This window comes from Rhea americana, unplaced genomic scaffold (genome assembly GCF_003343005.1).
Source record: "Rhea americana isolate MKP2758 unplaced genomic scaffold, rheAme1 scaffold_70, whole genome shotgun sequence".
Lineage (NCBI taxonomy): Eukaryota > Metazoa > Chordata > Aves > Rheiformes > Rheidae > Rhea > Rhea americana.
In genome coordinates this window covers 237805-261906 of record NW_028186868.1, presented here as the reverse complement: position 1 = coordinate 261906, position 24102 = coordinate 237805, and the positions used below count along the sequence as shown (strand labels likewise).

General features: G+C 37.2%; 1 protein-coding gene across 2 annotated transcripts in view; it reads right to left on the bottom strand.

The window, feature by feature from the left end:
• LARGE1 (LARGE xylosyl- and glucuronyltransferase 1) overlaps window positions 1–24102 on the bottom strand; it is a 288083-nt gene that overhangs the window by 100911 nt on the left and 163070 nt on the right. For both annotated transcript variants that reach the window (XM_085321682.1, XM_085321683.1), the window contains one exon: window positions 6321–6492. In XM_085321682.1, coding sequence (XP_085177808.1) covers window positions 6321–6492 — 172 coding nt within the window. The remainder of the gene's footprint in view (window positions 1–6320; window positions 6493–24102) is intronic.

Genomic DNA, 24102 nt, shown 5'->3' with positions numbered 1-24102 from the left:
TTTTTTTTTTTTTTCTTTTTTTCATTTTAGGCTCTCCCCCACCATGAGTTGCAACCAATTTCTATATGCTATTGGCCTTTAACCTCTAAACATTTTTTTCTAGTGGTAGAAGCAGACAAAGAACTATTCAGCTAAAAAAGAACTACAGATATTTCTAAAACCATGGCCATTCCATTTTGGGGGTAATTCATAATCACAACTTTCTGATTATGTCTCTTCTCACATTAAAACTCATAAACTGGAACGTGCACATGCTGATCCATCTAATAAACTCTCTTCCTTGGAGCTCATTTACTGAGGTCAACTTTCTTACATGCTGCTTCCTTAATAATAACACACCATGGCACAGCAAAATGACAATTATAGGTGGAAAGAAAAAAGGAAAGGACTTCCAACTAGTCATCTTATAAGACCAGTGCAGAGAGAACGATGTGTTTTTTCTTTGACCAACAGAATTAGAAAGTCTGATCTCTTTGCTTCCTCCCCCTCCAAAATAAAATCAGCAAAGTTCATCTCCAGTCATGGTTACAAGCTTGCCATTTTTCCAAAYGCCCTCAATCTATCCTTCCTTAGGCATTTCACTAAGATAAACTGATGTTCGGTGTTTATTCCTATAGTTTCATATGCAAGTCATACAGTAGCATCAAGACAGAGAGAAGGACCACACCTCTGCATTTTTATTAACTATAGCTAACAAATAGGATTCTTTATCAATGAAGCTTCAAAACCTCTGCAGCAGAAAGGAAGAAAACGCTTGATGTAATAATTAGGAATAGAACATCATAAGCTGATACAGTCTCCACTGGGACCATTGCAAAGAAAAAATCTGTAACATTTGTGGAATAACCCTAAGATGAGCTATGTACTGTAGTCTAACCATTAAATACTTATACAAGCCTTTCAGAAACTATCAGATGTTCCTTCCACGAGCAAAGACAAGTGCCATTCAGCCTTTTTAGACACCTATAAAATCCAGATAATTTTAAGCTATTTTAATAGCTGCCTGACAATTCTATTAATGTACTCTGCTACAATGTGAKCCTGTTTCCTTCACAAAAAGACTGACTCATACTGTGGATTTTTGTACACAATGAGGTGCATGTTGCTAATGCTTTCCTCTTGATTATTAAGAAAATGGAAACCTATTGTACTGACCAGAATGAACAGAAAGATCACTGCAGGATTTAATGCACACAATATGTCAGCCTGCAGAGATCCTGTCTTAAAACTACCCATGGAAGCTTTAATGATTCAGTGAGTGTAAACTGACACACTAAGCTACAGAACCTACTGAGAAACAATTCTGTGGTTCAAATCCTGGCTTCAGCCACAGGCAACAATGAATTTTAAATTTTCATCTTGGCAACAAATGAATATTTTACATCACCACAAGACCAGCATACCTATAAGATGTACAATCTTTGTGGAAGAAGAACTAATGCCTATGAGAGATAGAGTTTATCAAGACAATGCTTCACTGTCAGACACAAATTCAGAGAAATTTATACAGCACCTGCTGACTCTGCCTGACTCTCACTGGTGCCRTCAGTGTTTCACTTTCTGACACACTAACATCACACAGAAATGGAAAGTTATGCATGCATTTGATATTACAGCTATAAACATAATAGCTCTCGTAGGAAATTATTACTAAAACTCCTACATAGGAGATGYTGAATTTTGTGATGGTTGTGATTTTTCGCTTGTTAGCACGTTTTCCTAGAGAAGCTGCAAAAATAGCATGAACCTAAATTGTCACCTCAGGCATTCTGCAGAGCAATATGCCAAAGCACCAACACACTGAGTGTTTACAAACATAAAGTTTGAGATTGACTATGTGCCAATTCATCTTCAGTTGTGGCCACTTGATCCTTCACCACAATTGCTGTTGACCTTTTCTGRTATTTATGATGCCAGTATTGATTTTTATCATTGTTTGAGCTCCTGACACAAAGCAAACAGCTTCTGTTACATGTTTTTATCCAAGTAAAGCATGACTATGGCGATTTCAGTCTCTCTGCCAACCTTGTCTTTTCTCCTTCTTGGATGCTTGGTTAACACAGGTAGGTGACTCTGTTTTAATGCCTTAACCAGYTTTCCAGAGAAGACTTATTTGCACAGACCAACAGTCATTGTAGTTACAGTTCTGTGGACAACCGAACCTACATGCAGAATTACTTGAAATACACTACTTATTTACTAACCACTCACTTAAAAGTACTTAGAATATTTACTTAACCTCTCTCTGCCTAAAAGTACTTACAATATTTACTATATTAGCTAGCTGGGTTGTGAGACTGATGTATATAGTAGTAGGGCATCACTGCTCAATATAGCCTCTGAGTTACTGCATCAGCTTAGAAATACCATRGCCTTAGATATGGTATTAAGTCTAATAGAGAGGCCCTCAACACTGATCTCTATTATTTCAGATAATAGACTATTTCAGATCTCACTTGTGGGTCTCAGCTGTGACTCATACACGGCAAMGGCCTAGCAGAACCACGTAGAGATAAGAATTGCCACCTGACACTAAGCAATAAAGCACAAAGAAAGACAAGTCTCTTGCTATAAAAATATACAGCACCCAGCACAAAGAAGCTGTGATCCTGACTGGAACATACATAACATAAATAATTATTTTGATTTTCAGATCAGATCCCCCMAAAAGTCACACTGCCATTTAAAATGAGTGGTCTTGAGAATCCATACTTAACAAATAGTTCAAGTTAAAATCAGATGCCTGGAAGAAAGAAGCTACATTTCAATACCAAGAGGCTGAGTGAGCAAGGATAGCAGAACAATTAGCTGATGTGGCCTTTAAAAGAACTTTAAGATTGATGGCAGAGAGCCTAGCTGTGGACTGTTTCCTTTCTCAGAAGAATTCACACAGTTTCTGCAATAAAAGCCTATTGGTTACACTGATCCTTGCTGTCTTAAACACTTTGCAGCAGTTTATCCAAAAATGCATATGATGTACAGTCACATTCTTCTGCCCTTAGGGTAGATGCTTTCTCAAGTTTAGAACTGTTAAAATCCAGTGAAAGATGAATAGAAAACCTAATCGGTGTCAACTAAGTGACAGAAGGGTGCATGATGAGCTATCTTTACCAGAATGGCTGCAGTCTCACACCTTTGAAGTCAATATTTTGGAGGTATGTATCTGTCCCAGAGAAACAGTCTGCTTATCTTTGGGAGAGCAAGRGAGAATGAGGCTAAAGTAGAAATGTCCAAATCCCAGCTGGAAAGTGGGATCTGACTCTTGAAATCTCAGTAAATAGTTCCCCAAAATAAATTTATGCATAAAGATTGAAACTTTCATATAAAAGTAGTAATAATTATAAAGCCCCAATAATTGCAAAGAGAAACCTTTGAACATCACATTGCCTGAGAGACAGTGTTTCAGGTTACTGAAAAGAGGTGTGAATTTTTCCTGAAGCCTAAGGTTGTCACTTCAAAGAAGAGAATTTCAAATAAATTCACCTRTGTAAAAGCTTAATTTGTGCATTCAGATACAGAACAGTTGGAACACTTATTATAAGGGCAGATGAAGAGAGGTTATCAGAAAAGGGCAGAATGAACAATAATTTAAAAATGAATACTCAATTTTTTCCCATCTACAGAACGAATGTAATAATAGTTTTAGCAACTAAAATATTAAGTTACTATTGGAAGAAGACTGGAAGAAGAACCTTTGTGGAACAGGAATATTGGATATCCCAGGTGCTATTTAAAACATTGCCTTTCCACACAGTAAATCRGACCTGGCTAAACTACAAGACAGTCCTGAGTCTGAGTTTCTTCCAAGAGTACTGTCCTAGAAAAAAGGGAATCTAAGCTACCACTCTCTCTTAGTCATTATGTTCATCTGGAAAGAAAAGTCTTCCTGGGCACAGAAAGGATCACAGACTCTAGGACCTTCTCTCTCTTTCTCTGTATGGCAGGAAATTGGAAGAGGTTATGCTGGACAGTCTTACCTGTTATCCAGCAGCAACCCACAGAAGGAAGCCTTTGCTTTCCTGCACTGCTTGCTGTGTAAAGTCTTTTGCTTGCTCAAATAATCTCAGGTGAAAGCAGTTTTTTAACGGACAATTCTACCCAAAAATTGAGTGAACATTTCTTGAAGGAGAATCAGYGGTTCTAAGATTACCTTCCAATCTGGGGTAGGGTATAGTGTCAGGCTCCTATGGAGGTTACAACTTCCTATCACAGGAGTGCTATTTGTTTCATGTTTTCAGTAACATTTCAACCAACACACTACATTGTCCCTAAGAAATCTTTATAAACTTACTTGGGACTTCTGATGGGCAAAGCAAGGTTTAAACTAGGGTTTAAACTAGAACACTAGTTTAAAAGGATAMTTTAGAGGGTTACTTGAAGTTAATGACATGAGACATCATTTGAAGTGACATTAGCAGGAGAAAAAAAATTAAAAAAGAAACAGAGAACAAACTAAGAATAACMATATGATTTAAAGCAATCTTTTACTAAGCGATCGTGAGTCAAAGTTAGATTTTGGAGACCTTTGAGGGCCATAGAATTCTCTCTCCAACTTACTTGCCCTCACTTTCCAGATCATCCATTGTCACTGAGTTTCACTTTCCTAATGGATCTCTAACCTGTGACAAAGGCTGGAGCAAAAGCATGGGCTAGGAYCCTTTCTCTTCTCTTCCCTCTCCAAAGTACAGTGTCACTTCGGGCATACACACTTTCTCAAGTCCTCTCCCACACTACTCAGCTCCTGGGGGTATGGGATTGTGCCATTATTGTGCCATTAATTCTTTGTATGTGACATGGTCTGGGAGATGAGTAGATGTAGGCACTAATCTGAATTTATTGCTAGGCTTAAAAATATAGTAAAGAAGTAGGTGGTCATCACAGATCAAAAGACCAGCTAGACTACTAACAAAATCATTCTAAAACAATTTCCTGGTTTGATTTTTGACATGTGGATCATGACAAGTACGTTACAAGGGCTAGGAATAATTCTGCCTCTGTGTGTGTTAGAGCTTTTCACAGCTCTAACCAGCTGAGCTATCTTGCCTAGCTGTCTGGAGACTTCTGACTTTTTGGCTTCAAATAATCATCCATCTTCCATCTTTTCTGCTTATATTTTTTTCAATCTTAGGCCTCCCCTCTTCTTCATATGCTTCTTTAAAAGCATGGTTCAGTAAAGTAAGAACATGATTGCTTCTGGCCTGTTGAAGGGATATCRATATTTCCAAGAAAAGAAAGGAATTCATTGAAAAGCAAGCACTAGAACTGAATCTTTGACCACAGATCTGAAGTTAGCAGCTACTGCCTTGTTAATTAGAYACTGGGAAAGGCAAAGAGACCTTATGGATATCACTATGGAATAAGTAGATTAAACGTACTCTACTGTCTTTTCTATCAGTAACCTGGTGGTCTATTTTGGCTTCTGTAAATAAATACTTTCATTTGCTTAGGCTGAGTTTTGCTTAAGATGATTTAAAGACAGCTGACTAATACCAAGGCTACAGTTCTGCAAGGCTGTAAACCTACAMAGCGTAGTGTCTCTGCACTTACCAGCACTCCAGGATGTATTGTGAGGGTAACAGGAGAACAATAGGGCATGCCTCTAAGTCTGAAAAACGGGTAACAMCGCAGTGCAAGACAATTTAGTAGCTTCAGTAGCAAGTGTTAGCTAAGAAAGGTCTCTGGCTTGTGACAAGGCAGCAATCTCCTTTGTAACAATCTCCTTACTGAGTTACTCTAAAAATGTCCTTTCTTGATCAAACTACCAAGAAAATTTTCAAGGAGCTGTGGGAAATAGGGATAGGTAGAGAAAACTACTTCAGGCAGATACTTCAGATCCAGAATTCTGTATCAACTCATTAACAGGAGCAAGTAATAATTCATTTCTATTCATAAGCAAAAATCTGCCCCATTCATCCTCCTTCCTAGTCCAAACACCATCCTAATACATTAATTTTCAGTGGTAGCAAGAAGAAGTTATATTTAAAGTAATAATTAGGCTTTATAAATAAAAAGTAATATAAAATAAGTTCTCCTGTGTGTTGAATAACTGCAGATAGTTAGAATAATACATCAGTAGAGAATCCTCATAATTCTTTCTTTATAATATACTGTATTCTCAAGCTCTAACCTCTCCCAAATAATTAGACAATGGAACAACAGATTCATAAATGGAACAACTATATTCAAAAATCAGAAAATGAAAGAATGAAAATATTTAGCAAATAAATCTGAGGTAGCCCTCTTATCCCCACTCTACTGCTTACTTTACCAAACCATTCTCCCTCCTCATAAATCAAGAAATTAAAATATCTTTAGAATACCTTTGAACTTGTGAAAGACGGCCCATAGCTCAGCAATGTCAGTGGCAAATGTTATGTCTGTGTCGAGGACAATGACTCGCTCAAGATTGGAAGGTAGCGTCTTAGTCAGAACCAACTTCATCAGCCCGTAAATCCCAGAGTAGTGTTTGTTGGGGATCCAAGACACTTCCGACTAACAGGAAATGGAAAGTAGAAAGAGGAAGAAAAAATAAGCTTCATTAGAGATGAGTTGTTTGAAAATAAAAACTCTTCCTTACACTATTTTCTTGTAATAGTAGAAGATCTCTCAGGACCAGCAATATCGAAYCATAAAATGCTAGGTGGAAACAGTCATCTAGAATCTTAATTTTAATTTAATTTCAGAAGCTCTGTAATATGTTAAAATTTCTGAAGCTTTTAATAAAAAAGTTCTTTGAGGCAACTACTTCACACAATAGAATTAAAATTAGATCAGCGTCTCAAACCTGGTATAATTCTTTCTGAGATATCTRTGTATGTCCTGATAAAATTGAAATAAATATTTAATCCAAAATTCCAGATGTATTCTACACTGCTTTCATTTTCAAACAAAACAAAAATTTTGAGGTTTGCCATTCCCAGAATTTTCTGACATAGAGGTAGGAGTAACAAATATATGTTTTTTCCTTTTATGTTTTGCAGATTTGGAAGTCAGAATTTCAAAATGCTAGCCATCTGGAACAGTAGACCACAAAATTCCATAAAATTTGTTTCTTAACAATTCAGGTATTACTTAAACCTTACATCTTTAACTTGTAACTAGTCACACTACACAGACATGCTCAAAAGTAGAGAARCTGAAAGAACATTTTTAATAATTTTTCCTTTATTTGTATATTTAAAATGGACCACATCCAAACACTTATTTTTTTTTTTAATAAGGATTAAACAAAACCTTTCTACAGCTTCAAAAATAAATTAGGAGACTAAATTCAGTATTAATTGTTACAATATCACTAAGATGTTCCAGGAAACCTGAACYCTGTTTCATTTTCTTCCTGTGAGAGTCAAATTCTCAAATACCAAAAGTCACCACTGAAAATTGGGCGCAGAAGTTTTTGACGAGTGGTTCCTATYGCCTATATGTTTTAAAGAGCATCCATTAAAATTCTGAAAATTCTTACTAAGTTTTCTCTCGAGTGGTGTTCCCTTTAACTTCAATTAGTATTTTGCCTGCAGGGGACTTGAGTGGAGTCAGACTTCAGGATTTGGCCTACCATGCTACACTTTGGACAAGGTAGATAGAAACAAAGTGCATTCATAAAACTGGGAAGACTTATTCTGTTATTCAGCTGTCTCCTATCTATTCACTGACATTGTAAAGTTTATTGTATGAAACAGCTTTTGCACAGAAGAGCTCATTTCCTCCAAAATCCTTCAAGAAAACCCTCACGTAGTAGAATGGGTTCCTAAACTTTATTTGGAAGTTGGAAGAGTGGTGGAAGAAAGGCTAATAATAGCTGCTTGGAGTGCATTTCTCTTTTTGAATATAAAGTAACAAGGCCTGTGCTGATGTAAGCTGACTTGCTCCTTTTGCTTTAAAACAGCACACAAATTTATTCTCAGTTCTTGTACCAGGGACTGGCCTTCCCCCCACTGCTACGTTCATTAAAAAGACTAGAGATACTGGAGTAAACATTTAAGCTACATTTTAGGGGAAAGTGAAAATTTTAYGGGGAATGGCAAGAAAAGCATGATGATCTTAAAATGAATCTGAATAGAGAAAGTAGAAATTGAAGCATGAAATTTTACATCTTTGTTTTTTAAAAGGTACCTCACCCTGACTGCCCAATTTGTATGTTCTCTTGTCTGTGTATGTAATTCAGATGTAACCACTTGCACATATAATTTCATTGGCATTGTTACCTACATGCATACAAGGTATTTGTGCTATGGGACTGTTAAATACCAAAAGTAGAATAAGAAAGTGACACTGTGCAAGAACTCTAGTACTCTGGKATAAGCCACCACTAAAGAAATTAGAGTGAAGTAACACACAGTATRCTTTAATTCATGGGCTTGAAGAGCTGTCATTCTTAGTTCATTCTTGCTAACCTGCTCCCACTGTAATGTGTCTGGTGCTCAGAAAAGAAATCTAGATACATGCCAATATGAAGTCTCTAAGTACAAATGAACCTCAATGCTCCTCAGAATTATTATTTTTTCTATGTGTAAAACTGAGATCAATTTCGAACTGAAAACTCTAGATATGTCTGGTCTCAGTTCGCTCTCTTACATGATGGCCCTAAAAATGGACCATTCCATCAGGGTGTCAGTGATCCCATACTCTGGATGTCATCCTGAACTCACCACTTGAGGTCCTTGTGCTACAGCAGCCACAGATACCAGCTCTCCAGTCATATTGACGTAATAAAAAAGTTAATGTAATTTTAGAGACTTGAGCTTGCTTTTATTATTACCCATCCATAAGTTATTAACTTTGAATGGCGTGTCCCTCATTTAATTAGTGCAAATGCAATATTGCTATAGAATAAATTCTAATATGTTTATGCAAATAAGCCTAAAAAGGCAGGGATTCAGAGGACTCATGGATAGCCTGAGACAAGCAGGGAAGGGAAGAGGGGGCTGGAAACATAAGAGTCACCTACAAGAAGCCATTACTTTCTTTGGTCTCAGGATTCCCAACACCTAATACCATTGCAATGTATCACTGCAAGGAGGAGATCCTCATCTGGCTGTTCATTCAGACCKGGCACTCAGAAACAAAGCCTCATGTCTTGCTTTTGAAAATGACAGCAGCAGTCCCTATTCCAAATGGTCTATCAGAGCTGCAAGCATGTGTTCGATTTGAGCATGTGATGAAGCTTGAACTGTCAATTGGTTCAATGTATCTCAAGCTTACTCCCCCTCTGATGTAGAGTTGACTAAGACATAAACAGGGGTCCTAATTATTCCCCAGCATAATTTCTTCATGGCCTCTTTATTCATGAATAATGTAACCTTTGCAAAATCATGCCAAGGATAACTCCTTACCCTACACAACAGCACTGTGGATGGTCACTCTCTCTGTATCACATACAGTCTTACTAAAAGAAATAGAAGAAYGCTATTGCATTCAGTAGTAACAAAATGACAGAATTTGAGTTAATTAATTGGTCCGTGCATAAATTCTTGCAAAATTCAGCAACTTTCAGGCTACACACTTCGATATAAATGTTGACATTTAGCCATTTAATTTTTCTAAATATTGTCTAAATATTTTCTGTAAGCCTTAATATACCTTTTTGTTAGCACAGTAAAAATGGTCCATATATGGGATATTTGTGAATGATTTGCTTTACAACTAGATTAGAGTTACTTTCAGAGAACAAATATTCCCAAAAGATTCAGTACGAATAGAAAAGCATAGAGTTTGTAAAAGAGGAAACTGAAACAGAATAGTATGACATATTTTGCCATTTGTATAATTCTTAACTCAGTACCAACAGCACAGCTTGGATCTTTATCTCAGATCTCTAGATCTTAAGATCTGGATTTTTGTTCATAGGAGGAAAGGCAAGAAAGGCATTTTGCTGATGCTGACACTGATTCTTCTTTTTTTTCCATTAGTAAGCTAAATGAAATAATATCTTATTAAATATCTTTCATCAGAACCATCCTTATTTTTTCTATACTTGAAGACCGAAAAGAAACTAAATTATCTAATCTATCTAGACCTTTTGGTATGCATACTGAAATTATATATCCATGAGTGAGTGCTGTGCACATGTGACTATTCTGGTAAATGCTAGGGAATTGAGAACAACAGTCTCCATGTCCACTCAGATCATCTCTAGGCAAAGCTGTCTGTCTTGAATAGCAGTTACTGACAGCCTAACTTGGCTTTCTCACAGTTGCTATGATTATGTACATTTTCATTAGAGTTAACAGAAATGCCATTATTATAGAAAGAAGCAATACAAACAAATATCATAAAAATCAAATCAAATCTCCTTGTTTCTATGATGGTAGAGGGCAGAAGGGTGGCTCCCTTTTTATTTATGAATGAATTGTATAGAGACTACATTCCCATAGGTTTTATGTATATTTATTCTTAAGAACACCTGAGCCTGGCAGCCCACCACTGGGATCAGAGAGCACACCACTTTTACCAAACCACCACAAATACATTAAATCAGAAGTAGACTCTTGCAGTGTACTTGCTCAGAGAACTGTAGTGATTCTTTTTTCTAAGTTTATTATTATTTTTCCCCCACAAACAGCTGATGAGATAATTTGTGCTGGACTTSCCATTTGAATGCTTACTGCTGTCTAGCTGTAAGTGAAATCTCTATGTAATTAGGTAACTTTAACCTTTTTGAAAGGGAAGAAGACTTGGTCTTKCTTAGAAGACACTATAAATACAAATAGAATGACAGTGGGAARGTGATTAATGGAAGAGGACAAAGGACTTAGGAATGCGTCTCAGGTATCAGATCAAAAGTCTGTTTAGCTCAGTAGCCTACCTCCAATAGCGGACAGTGGTAAGTGCCTACTGAAGAGTATAAAAGTAGGAAAATTACACAGCAATACTACCCATGATCCCATGATCTGCAGCAATTTTCTGAGCCACAGGTAGAATCTTTCTTTTCAATAGCATTTGAAGAATTTTTAACCTATAAATTTAGTTGATTTTTGAAGTCCTGCACATTTTAGCAATCACTACATTCTGCAGCAGAGTTCCACTGCTTATTTGTAACTCCTGTTTTTGTATGCACCTATCTACCAATTTCATTTGGCTTCCCTCAGCTTTTGTATTAGAGGCTAGAATACACAATTACTTTGTATTTAGATTCTCCATGCCATTTTGTGGTATGCTGTACCTCTGTCATATTCTTCCTCAGTCATCTCTTTTCCAGGCTTCAGTCTTTCCTCATATGGAAGCTTTTTCATATGCTGGATCAACCTTTACAGCTTTTTTTTCTTCCTTTTTTAGTTTTACAAAAATCTTTTTGAGACACAGGGACTAGGAATGCTTGCAGTATTTATGGTGTAGTGCTTTACATATYTACACAATAGCTTAATACTGTTCTTTACATTTATCTGTTTCTTCCCTAATAATTCCTAATGTTCGWTTTTAATTTCTAGCTGCTAGAAAGCATTGATTCAATTATTTTTCATAGACCTAGCAATGGGTCAAGTTTTTTTTGCTGAGTGGTAATGGCTACTTCAGAGCTCATCACTGTACAYGTAAAGTTAGGATACTTTTTTCTCCTCTGTCTTACTTTCCATTTATTAACAGCTGCCTACTTATCCTCACTGGGAGAAAGACAAAGATAACAGCTCTTAGATGCCTGTGGGAAGTTGGGTGTGGGGATGGATACTGGTCATCACACTGAGTGTGAAAAAGAACAGGGCAAGTGCTCTGCATGAGTGAGGAGAAAAAATTTACTTTGAAGTTTTGTGTCAGGGTAGGACACATTTTAGTGTTTGTTAGAAGCCCAATCATTTAAATTCAATTATCATTACATTCCTATTTAAACATTCTACTCCTAAAGGTCATCAGTCTTACATACTAATACGATACCTTGTTTTTGAGTATGATTTTGTTGCACTCACCCTTCTTGTTGCTACATTATCAAAATCATGATAAATAGAGCAATAAGGTAAAGCTCAAGAAAAGAGACAATTTATTTCCACTCTTGCAGTAATGCTGGGATTTACATGCACATACTGTAAGATAAAAATGGTATCTAGCTTGGAAAATCAGAAAGGAGAGCAAAMATTCAAGATCTTAAAGGAAAACCAAACTAAAATTCAGTGGGACTGCACAGGTCTCCCTCATCGCTTAACATGTTCTCATATGCACTAAAGGTCCAAGTTCAGCAAAGTGGTAACAGCTTGGCTTCCTATGCACTGCTCTGACTGTGACAGGGTATATAACAGTATCATCAAACAAAGCACTCAGAGCTTCAGCTAGCCAGCTACATAAAGCTGGGATTGCCTTTCTTTTTCAAATACGACCTTTCCCTGGTTAACCAGAGCTGACTCCTACCTCTCTATCAGAAAATCTTTCCTGACTCTTCTTGACAAATAGGTTGCAGTTCATACAACTCCTTCTTGCCTGTTAAACAATGTATTTTCCCATTCTTAAAGAATTCCTCCCTGTCTCACAGAATATAGCACTGTAGCAGTTCCTGAGCTACAGAAAGTGCTTCTTGTTTAACATGGTAAGATGATGGAAGTCTAGCTGATGTGTTTACCCTGAYAGCATATCCTTAAATACTTTACATTGGAAAAATGCAACCTTCAGTACTGTATTGACTTCTCACTGTATTCACTGCATCTTCCTAGATACACTGCGGAAAAAAATCAATCAAAACAATCCTCAGCAATGACATAATGTTCCCCTCCCTACACCAAATAAGAGACATCCTTTCATCTTTCTGCTCAGCTGACTTTCACAAATGCATCACTGGTGTCTATACCTTGCAAAATCCTAAAGGTCAGACTGGATGGATTGATGCAGCAGGTTGAGAAGTTGCAGGCCTGGAGGCAGAGGATGACACTTTCAGTTATCCCTCTSAGAGGTAGGCTAATAAGGGTGATCAAATAGACTCAAATGTAGTCAGTTGCTACTGCCACCCAAATATGAAGGCTGTAGATTCACTGTGGTGGGAGAACCAAATGCAAATGCAAGGAGTCAAAAGACTGCAAAGGATGGGGAGAACAGGAAGAGCAGACTCTAAGTAATGCTCTTTCCCTAAAGTGCTCATGCTGGGTTTTGTTATACTGGTCTCTAGACTACACTGATTGAAATAAAGTGAAATGTGAATTTAGGCTTCGTAATGCATGACCTGATGGATATCTGGATCTCCAAAAGCATGAAGTATTTTGTAGCTCTCATTAGCTTTAACAAAGGCACGTTTCTGAAAATTGTATCAGACAAGTGAGAACTTCACTTCAGAATCTTAAAAAAACAAAGCAAAGCAAAGCAAAACAAAACTTTCTGGCTTCAGTATAATCACAGAGAATCCCGCAGATCTGCACAAACGTTCTGAACTGTATCTTACAATGAACTGAAAACCAGTGCAATCTAGGTGCCAGAACTTACAGCAAGTGAGTTCTCTGTGAAAAAAAAACATGCAAATTCTCTGCTAGCTGCTAACATCAGGCAGCTCTTCTAAATGGCCCAGGCATAGGAAATAGCCCTGGAAACTCTGATGTGTGAATCAGATGACCATAAAAAATGTATTTTATCAGATTGGATAAATATCTTCCCAGACACAGTTGATAACTTTTGTCCATAGCTTTTTCATTACTCGCTCAGTACTTTGTTGCTGCTATGAATATGAAAAGTGGAATGATAAAATTGTTCCTAAAAGTATGCGACTTAAGGCAAAGATATTAGAATTAGAAAGATACTAGAACTGTGGCTTTCACGTAGTTTCTAAACTGGAGGAAAATACTGTCACCATTTTAACAGCCATCGTTTTACTAAGCCTTAAAAAAAAATAAAATAAGAAGAATTTGCAGTACAAAGCTCAAGAAAGTTGACAAAATTGTAAATAGGAACTTTTCTTGATGTGCACTTTTTCGCATCACTGTTTTTTAGTTTCATACAGGAACAAYGTCTTTCTGCTGTGAATTTTCCCATGCCTATTCTCATATTCATGAAAACACGCTCACAATTCCAGCAGCACTAACATAGATCAGGGTTAGTTCCAGGATAGTCTTTCCCATCTCACATTGTCCATGCCTCACAGTATTTAAACTCTTGGCAGAGACATTTGGCTGATTCTCTTTCTCACTCTGTTGCTCTTCAGAGATCAAGATCAACATTTTATTGCTGAGGCTGAGTTAACTGAATTTTTGAGAAAGGAAGAGAACAGCTGGTTAAAATTCAATATGGGTGACATTTGTGTCTATCTTTAGCACACTGTATTTGATTTTGCAGGTAATTAAAAACAATAAGAATCAGAAGAGAGAGACTGAGACCAACTCTGAGTGACCAAAGAACCCAGGAGGAAGAAGGTGGCTGCCACCTGTAGCAGTTTCTTCAATAGGAATGCCAAAAGAAATCTCCTTGCATTTCACCTTTGGAAATCCACTGTCTTTGCTTCATTTTTGTCAAGTATCCAGCAAACATGATTTAAACTAAAATAGACTCTTCTGTTAATGTTTGCTGGATAACTTACAACTTTAACTTTGAATGTGATTTTTTCCCAGGTGATTCACAGGTTTTGATTATACTGATACTCTCTCCCATAACAAGTCCTTACTATTTATATGAATGGTTGTCAAGGAAACCAGAAATCAAGCGACATTGTATAACTTTCTAGATTTAGAATTTCTTGTGCCTGAGTATTAAAAAAAAAAAAAAAAAAAAAAGAAAGAAAGAAAAGAAAAAGTAATTCACATTGAGAAACAACTGTAAGGAGATTAGAATTTATACATTTTTTTCTAAAATTATTTTTCTATCTATCTGTTAGCCTTTGTTGCTGTTGTTCTTACTCATTATAAAAGTACCAATAACTAATAAAATTCTGCTTCATCTCTTGCTTTATGAACAGATGATATCTTCCACACACATATGCAACAAGTCTGGATACAAACAGCAGTGAGTGAAAAGGTTGAGACAGAAATGTATGATTATCTGAACCTCTGTGTCCTAGATAATGTAGCGCAAATGCAGAAACGATGGAGCAAGCCACATCTGGAAAGGAAGATAAGATATGAAAAAGATAGAATAAACAAAACTTCCCAAATCTGCATTAGCAGACAGTGAAGCAGAAGAATAAATGCAAATTAATTCTCCTCTCTTTCTAACAAAATCCGTAACTCAGTCTGACTGATGATGATGCTTGTTTTTCTTGTTTTTTTTTTTTCCTTTCGAAATCTCTCACCAGTACACACATATACAGAAAGGGCAAATAAGTGGGAAAAATGTGATTTAAGAATGCTTTTTCAATAAYGACTTATTTAATAATGAAATTAACTGAGGGTGCCAAGAGTTAGGCCATGCTGCATGTTTGAACAACATGCTTTAAATAGATAAAACTGCAGACTGTTATATAATGGAGTGGGGTTTTTTTGTCTCTGCCATTTAGATGACAAGACACTCAGATATACAGCTGATTCAGAAAACAAATGACCAACAGTAATTGACCTACTGGGATCTTTAAGGATTATTTCCATCCTCTTAGGTCTTTCTCTGTCTTTCCTCTACAAGGTTTACATTTCTTCCTCTTTGCTTAGCCTCAYCAAACTCAGATGGCCAATTTCCATTTGATTGTAATTCTAATCCCCAATCCAAGGCATTTTTAATTCTCTCCACTACTTCATGCTATCCCCAAAATTCTGAATACTCTCTCTCTCTCTCTCTTTTTTTTTAATTCCCTCCATTGTACATGATGAGGCTGGAGAATAGAAAAGGAAAAAGTGGCCAGTCTCAATTACTGCTGTTTCTTATTCCTTTGGGGCCTTTGACCTCACCTCAACAGCTGTTTTACAGCGTGGCAGTCAAAGGTGGAGGACCCACCACAGTCAGAGCAATCTTAAGAGAGAGGGTCAAAGAGAATGAACCAATCACCAGCTCCCTGGTCCTACTTTTCCAGCAGAGGCCAAAGTGCAAGTCTTACCCACATAGTAAGATGAAGATTTTTTTTTTTTTCCCTCCTGGCAGTGAATGAGTGAAAAGAGATACAAGGGAGTTGGGCTAGATATAAAGGAGGAAGCCAAAGCTTCCTGCTAAAGGCTGACACATAGACAGATCTGGCTAGAATTTGGCCAGTGGTCAAAAGCAACTCATGGCTGCCCTTCTCCTTTCACCTGTATGGAAAGATAAGAAAGATCAACTGCATGTTTTAATTGCTAGTGAACTCAATCAAYAAGCTCTTTGTACCAATCCGTTAGGGAAGATACATATCCATGAAGATATTATAGTTGCCAGCTTTTCAATTTTAGCAAGTATGCAAATATATGCAAATTAKCTGCAGCCATTATATGTTCTGGCAAATTTCCTTGTGGCTCTTGGGGTCAAAGTTCAAAGACATCTAATCTATATTTCACATGATGTTAGGATGTTAAACAAATGTGTCATCAGAATGCAGAGTGACATCATCTCCAGTATAAATGCATGTTACATTGGGTTGACAACAGCCTCACTCTGTTACAGAAATGCATCTGAAGTGCGATTTTTTCCTTATTGGATTTTGGGCAAGAGTCTTTTACTTAGGACGATGAAAGAAGACAAGTGGTTAGTATTCAACAAATAGTGTCTGTTAGAAAACTGTAGGTCTAAAATATGAAGGTTGAGGAAAAGACTTCCTACTCATTTAAGAACTGAAAAATCTAGACCTATTTGTACCCCACACAATGTACCTCAGCGCAACAGAGAGTTGCAGAAGATGCTGATATAAGGAATGAAGGCAGCTTATAAATAGACCTCTGAAATCCTAATGTGAGGTTAAAACATGGTAAACAAACATAAAAAAAGGGATGCGTTCTRCTATTCAGGAGGAAATGACTAGCTAGCACCCAACATCTCACCAGTAAATCACCATACTCCAGAGCTGTACTTTCTACCTTCAGAAGAAGAATAATGGAACTTCAGCTGAAAGCTGAAAATGCTGCACCAAGAAACAAACYTACTAGTGGGTGGAAGGCACCTCCTGCTGGTGGGATAGATGATGTATACCATGAAGAATTATTAGGTCTGTTATTTTCAGCAAAAGTAAATTAGCAGAAAAAAAAAAACATCTTCAATCCTGCTGGGTTGGAGGACAGGTGAGTGGGGACCTATTATATCGCAATTATTGCTGCAAGAGAGTAAAAATTACATCAAGAAATGTTCTTTTCTCCAATGGTAAATATTATAATAGATCAATGCTCCTGGAGACTAAAAAGCTGCACCTGGGACAAAAAGGGTAATACAGGACAGAATGCACTACAATTATGAGCAAGCAATACTAACAATATCCTAATAAAAGAAGCACTGACTGAAATAGTAAAAAAGTGCTATTTTTCTTTGTTACTAGAAAGAGATAAGATATCTCTCAAACAATACAGAACTAACTAGAGAAACACCAAAGAAAATAAAGACTTAATTGTGAAAGTTGGGCTCCTCCAAAGCATGGAATATAGAGCTTGATTTTAGTGACATCAATTTAGCTTCTGGCCTAGGTTCTGGTTAAATATTGGTCAAATACTATTTCAGATAACAATGAAGTCACACAAATGGTGTTTAGAGGAAGCACTAAGTAGTCATATAYTGCTTATCCTTCTTGAAACTTTGGTATGAGGTTAGCTAAAGCCACTTGTGTTATTCTAACTCCATGTAACCTTGCAGTTTCTCCTAAGGACCATCAGATAAGAAATGCAGGCAGATCGACAGGTGAGCACAGATYGTAAACTGCTGATTAAAATAATACAACTGGAACCATTTTATGAAGGCTTTTAGTTGTATCAGAAAAAAATGGAATCCATTCAACCGTGGAAAAGCGTCAAAACTGAAAACAATGGAATAGTATATGAGAAAACTATCAGCAGATTAAACATTGCTGAGATTTCATCCTTGTTACCAAATAGGTGAGGCCTAGACATCATCCTACCTTTGTGAAATAAAACTTTTGCAGGATGAAGTCAGCTTGAGCTGAAAAGTGAAATTTCACAATTTAGAAATTCAAATATTCTCACACCAAGTGATTCAAAAAGAGGTATCACCTGTGGCTTCTAACGAATAACCTAAATATAAAGTCCCCCTTTAAAGCAGATACACATACTCCAAATTAGTGTAAACRTCTCTGCCTAGGCTGGGATGGTCACAGAAGACTTATGAGATCATGAGTGACTTCAGTTCACTTTTCTTCAGACTTCAGAGTGTGTCAATGCTATGTTAGACACACATCATAGCTTATAACTGCCAATGCTGGGAAAAACTGTCACACAAAGAGGTGTACTATGATATGAGAAACATAATTTCTCCTCATAAGACCTACCATTTGATCCCTGACCTTCAGAATCCTTTCTGCCTACACAGACTACTCRGCCATTGAATGAGAAAGAGGAGCTTCCGTCTGAACTATCTTGCCAAGCTTCTGTTTCTCAGAAACAAGTTAGAGCTTAGTACTTTACAGATGATGAGTTCTCACAAATCCAACTCCCTGGTGGTAATTAAGCATATTCTTGGAGTCCTTCAGCATGCTTATCAATCAGACACGGAAATATTTGCACATCAGTTCTTTGTAAATCCAAAAGCAAGGATCACTAAACATTTTTAAAAGATGCTGAGATTAATAACAATTCTGGAAAGGAATGCCTTGAAYAGTCACTGCTGTCCTATCAGCAATCAGATGCCCTGCCCTATGGGAGAGAGTTTTCCCCACAAGCATGTGAAAAGCCTTTAAGATTCAAGACCATAGTCATTATTTGTCTTCCCAGATCTTTGGTTATTAGTGACAAGAAAAAGGAATTGTGCTAGAACACAGGAGGACTGTTAACTTTATCCAGCAACTACAGACAATACACAATCTAGACCCTTTACTGCAGTCTAAAGCAGTTCAAAATGTTAAACTGTTTTGATTGGGGAAGAAAAAAAAAGTGAGGTTACTACAGCAAAATGCTTCCATTCCTCGTGGAAGGATGACACAGTTCTGAGAAGGCAGCTGCCATACTAAGCAAACACAGTACAAACAGTAGTCACAGCAGTCACATTGTTTTTTTTATTTTATCTTTTTCCAGGGCACCTTGGACAATTTTAGTAAAACAGAATCATCTTTGAAAAATCTCATGTGCAGCCATTTATCTTTTCTCATCCTCTAGTAAAACTCCCTTCCTTGAAGGTGCTGCACACGTTGCTACAGTAAGAGTGACATTATAGAAGCTGAGTGCCAAACAGAGGTCCTTGCTATTGAAATGTCACAGAAGAGTCAGCTACAGTGATACAGATGTTGGTGATGGTAGTCGAAGACAGTTGGCTCCATACTCCTCACTTTAGGTATGATATAAAGAACAGTTACTCTGACTTCCTGGAGGAAGTAGATCAAAATGACTGTAATGCTTTCTCCTTAAACCAAGAAAAAGTAGAGCTACAAAGAAGCTCACAAATGTTAGAGATAAGTTAGAAAATAAACAAAGAACTCCAGTGATTCCAAGACASTAACACCAGCAGGGAAATGAAACGAGATTTATAAAGCAAGAGGATTTCCTTTGGAATATYTAGTTTAAATTGTCACATGGGTGACTAACTAAAATTAGTTTGGAGATTTCAGAATTTACCCTGGGACATGCAGTAGAAGCACTGCGTAATATAACACAGTAGGCAGACTCTGCCTGAGAGAGGCCCAGGAAATACTGCACCTTTTTGCATTGCACTGGGCTTCATCCCAGGATATCAGTCTCTTACAATTTAGAGTCTTAAATTAATGGACAATATCTGAAAATCCTAGGAGAAAATACACAAAAACTGTGTAACTGCAAAAAACTCTTCCATCTTTGGCCTCTTGGCTTTATAGTCAAAGCACAGGTGAGACTAGCTACCACTAAGCACATAACAATCACTCAAAGYCTGTAAAAGCAGCTATAATTGTTATTCCCATGACAGATTTCTGACTGACCACACTGATTTCTACAAAACTAGATGGACMTTCCTTTAATAGAATACTGTTTTGAACAGCCACAAACTTATGATTCACTGTGATTTCACGTAAAATTATTTTTTCATATTCTAGGTCTGAATAATAATGGAAAATATTTTTAATCTTTAATTTGCAATTGTGCATGGCTTTTTGTGTATAACAGGAATCAGGAGGTCAGAGGAAGTAATACTTAGGCTACTCTGTCCGTATGAATAGGTTTTGACCACTCTACAAAGGTTCCACTGTGCTGGGGAGTTTGAATTACCATTTGTTTCTTGGTGGATACTGATTTCCTCCCAACCAGTTTGAAAGAAAATATCTTGGCTTACAAAAACTGGTTTGTTAATATCCAGCCATTAGCACTGAAAACTATGGACAAAGGAAGGTTAACACCACACAACTCTTAGCATGGTAGCTTTCTGTCACAAGCACAAGCATATTTCATCACCTGAATATTACAGGTCCCTAGCATTTATTATGTTCATCAGCAAATGCACAAAATCTTAATGTGGGAAGAAGTAAATTCAGGTCTAAAACTAYGTAATGTAAGTAAGTTACGGAAATCTATATAATGTTTGGTCTATATGCTTTGGTTTTCAAAATCTGCAATTCACATTTTCTCTTTTTTWAAAAATTGTTCTTTAAAGAAAGGGAAAGGACAGCAAGAATGGCAGTAATCTAKGTGTTTTATTTCACTGACATGTACAGTAAAATAATTCACAGAAAGACATAAGGTTGGTGAAATGCAGGAGTATTGCAAACCCACCGTAACATGGCAAAACACGATCAAAAACATAATGCTGTAAAGACACTGTAATTAAATACCTACTACTGTACACCTTAATGCCAAAAAAAACAGATGCTGTGTTTCTTSTCCTGTATTATATTAACAAGAAGTATAAAATGGAAAATGAAGGAGGAAAAGTAATGTATGTCTGCTTTATGACTTTGTATGTCTGCCTCTGAGGTATATAATGAATTACTTTACCAGACAAACAATCATGTATTGCCTTTAAACACTACATAATCTGCATGCAGTGCAATGCAAATATAGCGTAATTATTATAATCAATGATAGTCAGTAGATAGTTACTAGTTTTGTGAAAATAAACAGTTCTGGATGAATACTTCTGCAACATCCAGTGCAACTGCTTGGCAAGGAAGGTTGTGGAACATTGGAGAGTGCCAGTCAGTTTTGTTATTTGAGGCTTTATCAATATCATTATCATTGCTGTTACCCTCTCCCGCTGATGCCAACAATCTGTTCCTCAGGCATTAACCTGCATGTTCCCACTTCTCAGTCAATCCCTCCTTCCCATGTTCAGCAGGAGGTTTTCTGCAGTTCTATTGGAAGGACTTGCTTGAACATGTTTCCAAAATTGGTTAATGGCCATGTGTGATAGATATGGTCCTACTAATGCTATCCTATGTTGGAAAAGCTTCCACTGATAAAAAAAATGAGATTGTTACTGTAGATGTTTTTAGCGTCATCTGTTACATGGACACTCACTAACCTGTATTTGTTAAAAAACCTAACCTAGTATTGGGATTTTGGTTTAGGGTAACTCTTGTGATTGTGCTCCAATCTCTCAAACAGTAAAATTGGTTGCTGTCTGGATGTTGAAGGGAGTCTCCATTGCAACAGTCCTTGCAAAGATATCTTAGCTGGTTGGATGAGACTCCCTGAAACATTGTTCTGCCCAATTCTTATAAGCTGGTTTGTGGTCCTGCCTCCAGCACATGCATGATAAATTAATATATATTATCTTAAACTATATAGCAATCATCTCCTAACTATAGGAAATATGTACAAAAGGCTGTCCTATATGAACATTTCTACCTCTGCAAGAACAATTTCCATTGACTATTTACAAGTGTCTTATCTATGTAGAATTGATTATTTTGCAGCAGAGACTATCTGGGAATCTCTGGGACAACCCAGTTCTCCACTTGAGATGTTAATCAATACATTTACATATACAAATTGGTCTGGGCACAGAAGAGCTGCCTGGGGAAACCTCTGGAACTGTTTGAAATTGCCACTGAGAGCACTTCTGTGACAATCAGTCAAAAAGTCATTGTGCAGGTGGCTAGCTGGTCACTCAGTCACCTATTTCCAGTGTGACCCAGTGTCTCAAACAAGTCCATTATCTCATCTGTGCAGATGACTAGCCTTCAAGGTCATCCAGAGAATTAGTAACATAAGTGCTGTGGGCGTGCACATAGGCATAGCCCTGAGATCCAGCTACACTACAGTTATGATGAAAGAATAAACTTGAATTTCATAGTTAAATCTCATAGCCCTTGCCRTACATCTATCTGACCAAATGATGTCAATGTCTGACCTAGTGAACTGCCTTCACAGTTCAAATGGAAAAAAGCTGAGCTTCTAAGTAGTGATTCATCTCAGCCTAAAGTAAATGCCTAAAATTAGATRATACTGATTCCACACTTTATCCCAGATTAGTTTTGCCCTCTGGATCACACCACTGATTTTGACTGAATGTACAGACTACAGCGACATTTCACAYATAAAACCCACATAAGGCAGGCCTAATAGTGAGAACCGCAGTCTACTGGTTTTAGGAATGAAAAAAAAGCTGGAATATTGTCCATTATCAGAGAAGTATGAAACTTTTTACATTTCCATTTCTGGTCAAATGTTCATTTTTTTGCAAAAACCCATTTACCATCTCTATCTTCCAGTTCACAGACTAATTGCAGCACATTTGTGGGCTGAACTATTTAAAGGACATGGTYTTTCTTCTTTACTAGTAATGAAAAGACTGCATTTATCTGGGCCATCAACATTTACACACAGCAGAGAAGATAACTGTTCCTTTTTTCAGTTCACCTGATGTTGTCAGCAGTCTGTCAGGCAAAATCTGGGAAAACAGACTTGCCTCATCTATATTTCACACATCATACATTCAATACTGCTTTATCAGTTGCTGCTTCTGTTCTGGGCCAYTGTTGATCACAATCACTTTAATGTCAGTATCTCCTTATGAGTGAATTAGTGAACTGATATGAGTTCACATCTAATAATGAAGTGCTGAAGCACTAAGGGCTAAAGTGTTCCACATCTTCAATKGTTAACTCTTGGCCTTCTTCATGTAAGACTGAACTGCAAAACACAATATCCTACAGCTTGATACTTGCAAATCACGGCTCTGATGGATTTTCTAGACCAATATTTTGCTGGTATGGTTTTAGGTGCACTGTTTAACCTACTTTTCAAAGAGAATGTCATCTGTCATGGTAAGATTTACTTTCCGACTGAATTTAACACTACTGGCCAATGCATTAATATAATGACTTTTGCTAACTACTGTTACATGTTTCTAGAATAGTTTGCGYGACAGATGCATCCTTCTTTCTTGTATTTAAAGGAAGATATTTTTCAGTTTCTAGTTATTTTGTGGGATGTAGTGCCTAGTACATTAGGTCCAAAGCAGAATGATAGGACTAATGTAGTCACAATACGTGAAGCTACACTGTCAAGTAACTTTCTGTTTTGTATGCATAGCCATATGTGGCCACACAGACTTGGAAGTGTTACAATGCAGACCATACTGAGTGGAAGGAGCATGAACTCTGTGCAGCTATGGAATGGCATTTCTGGTAGCAAACCAGGTACTAGGCCCACACCTCAAGGATACTTATTGCTAATTACTAATTGCATGCAACATGTTTAGTTAATGGGAGAGAGTTGTACTGGCAGTACAGTTCAGAATCTGAATAGCTTTTCAGGTAAGTGAGAGCTTTTAAGCAAAGCTTTTAAGCACTAACATCGTGGTTAGTGGCAAGGCAATGAGGAGAGAAGCCAAGTTATGTTGTAGGTGGCTACAAATGTCCTAGTAGAACTGGCAGTTATAATCACCAAACTGCTTTTAAAAGGCTGTTTAAAAGAAATGCATCCAGCAGGCTCCCACCCAACCATGGCTAACCTTTGTCTTAGAAACACTGTTGCCTTGGCTCAGCTCCACAGATAGTTCTCCTCTTCTTCCTCCCCATTCCCTATCCTATCCCTCAAACAAAACACACATTTTCCTGGTCCTAACCCCTCATTACTGCACATCTCTTCCAAACAGGCTGTTATTAGTTTGGCTGCACCCACTTCAAGGGAGAAAATGAACACAGGCTGCACGTGGTGCAGGATGACCATAAACAGCTGTGACCCCTCA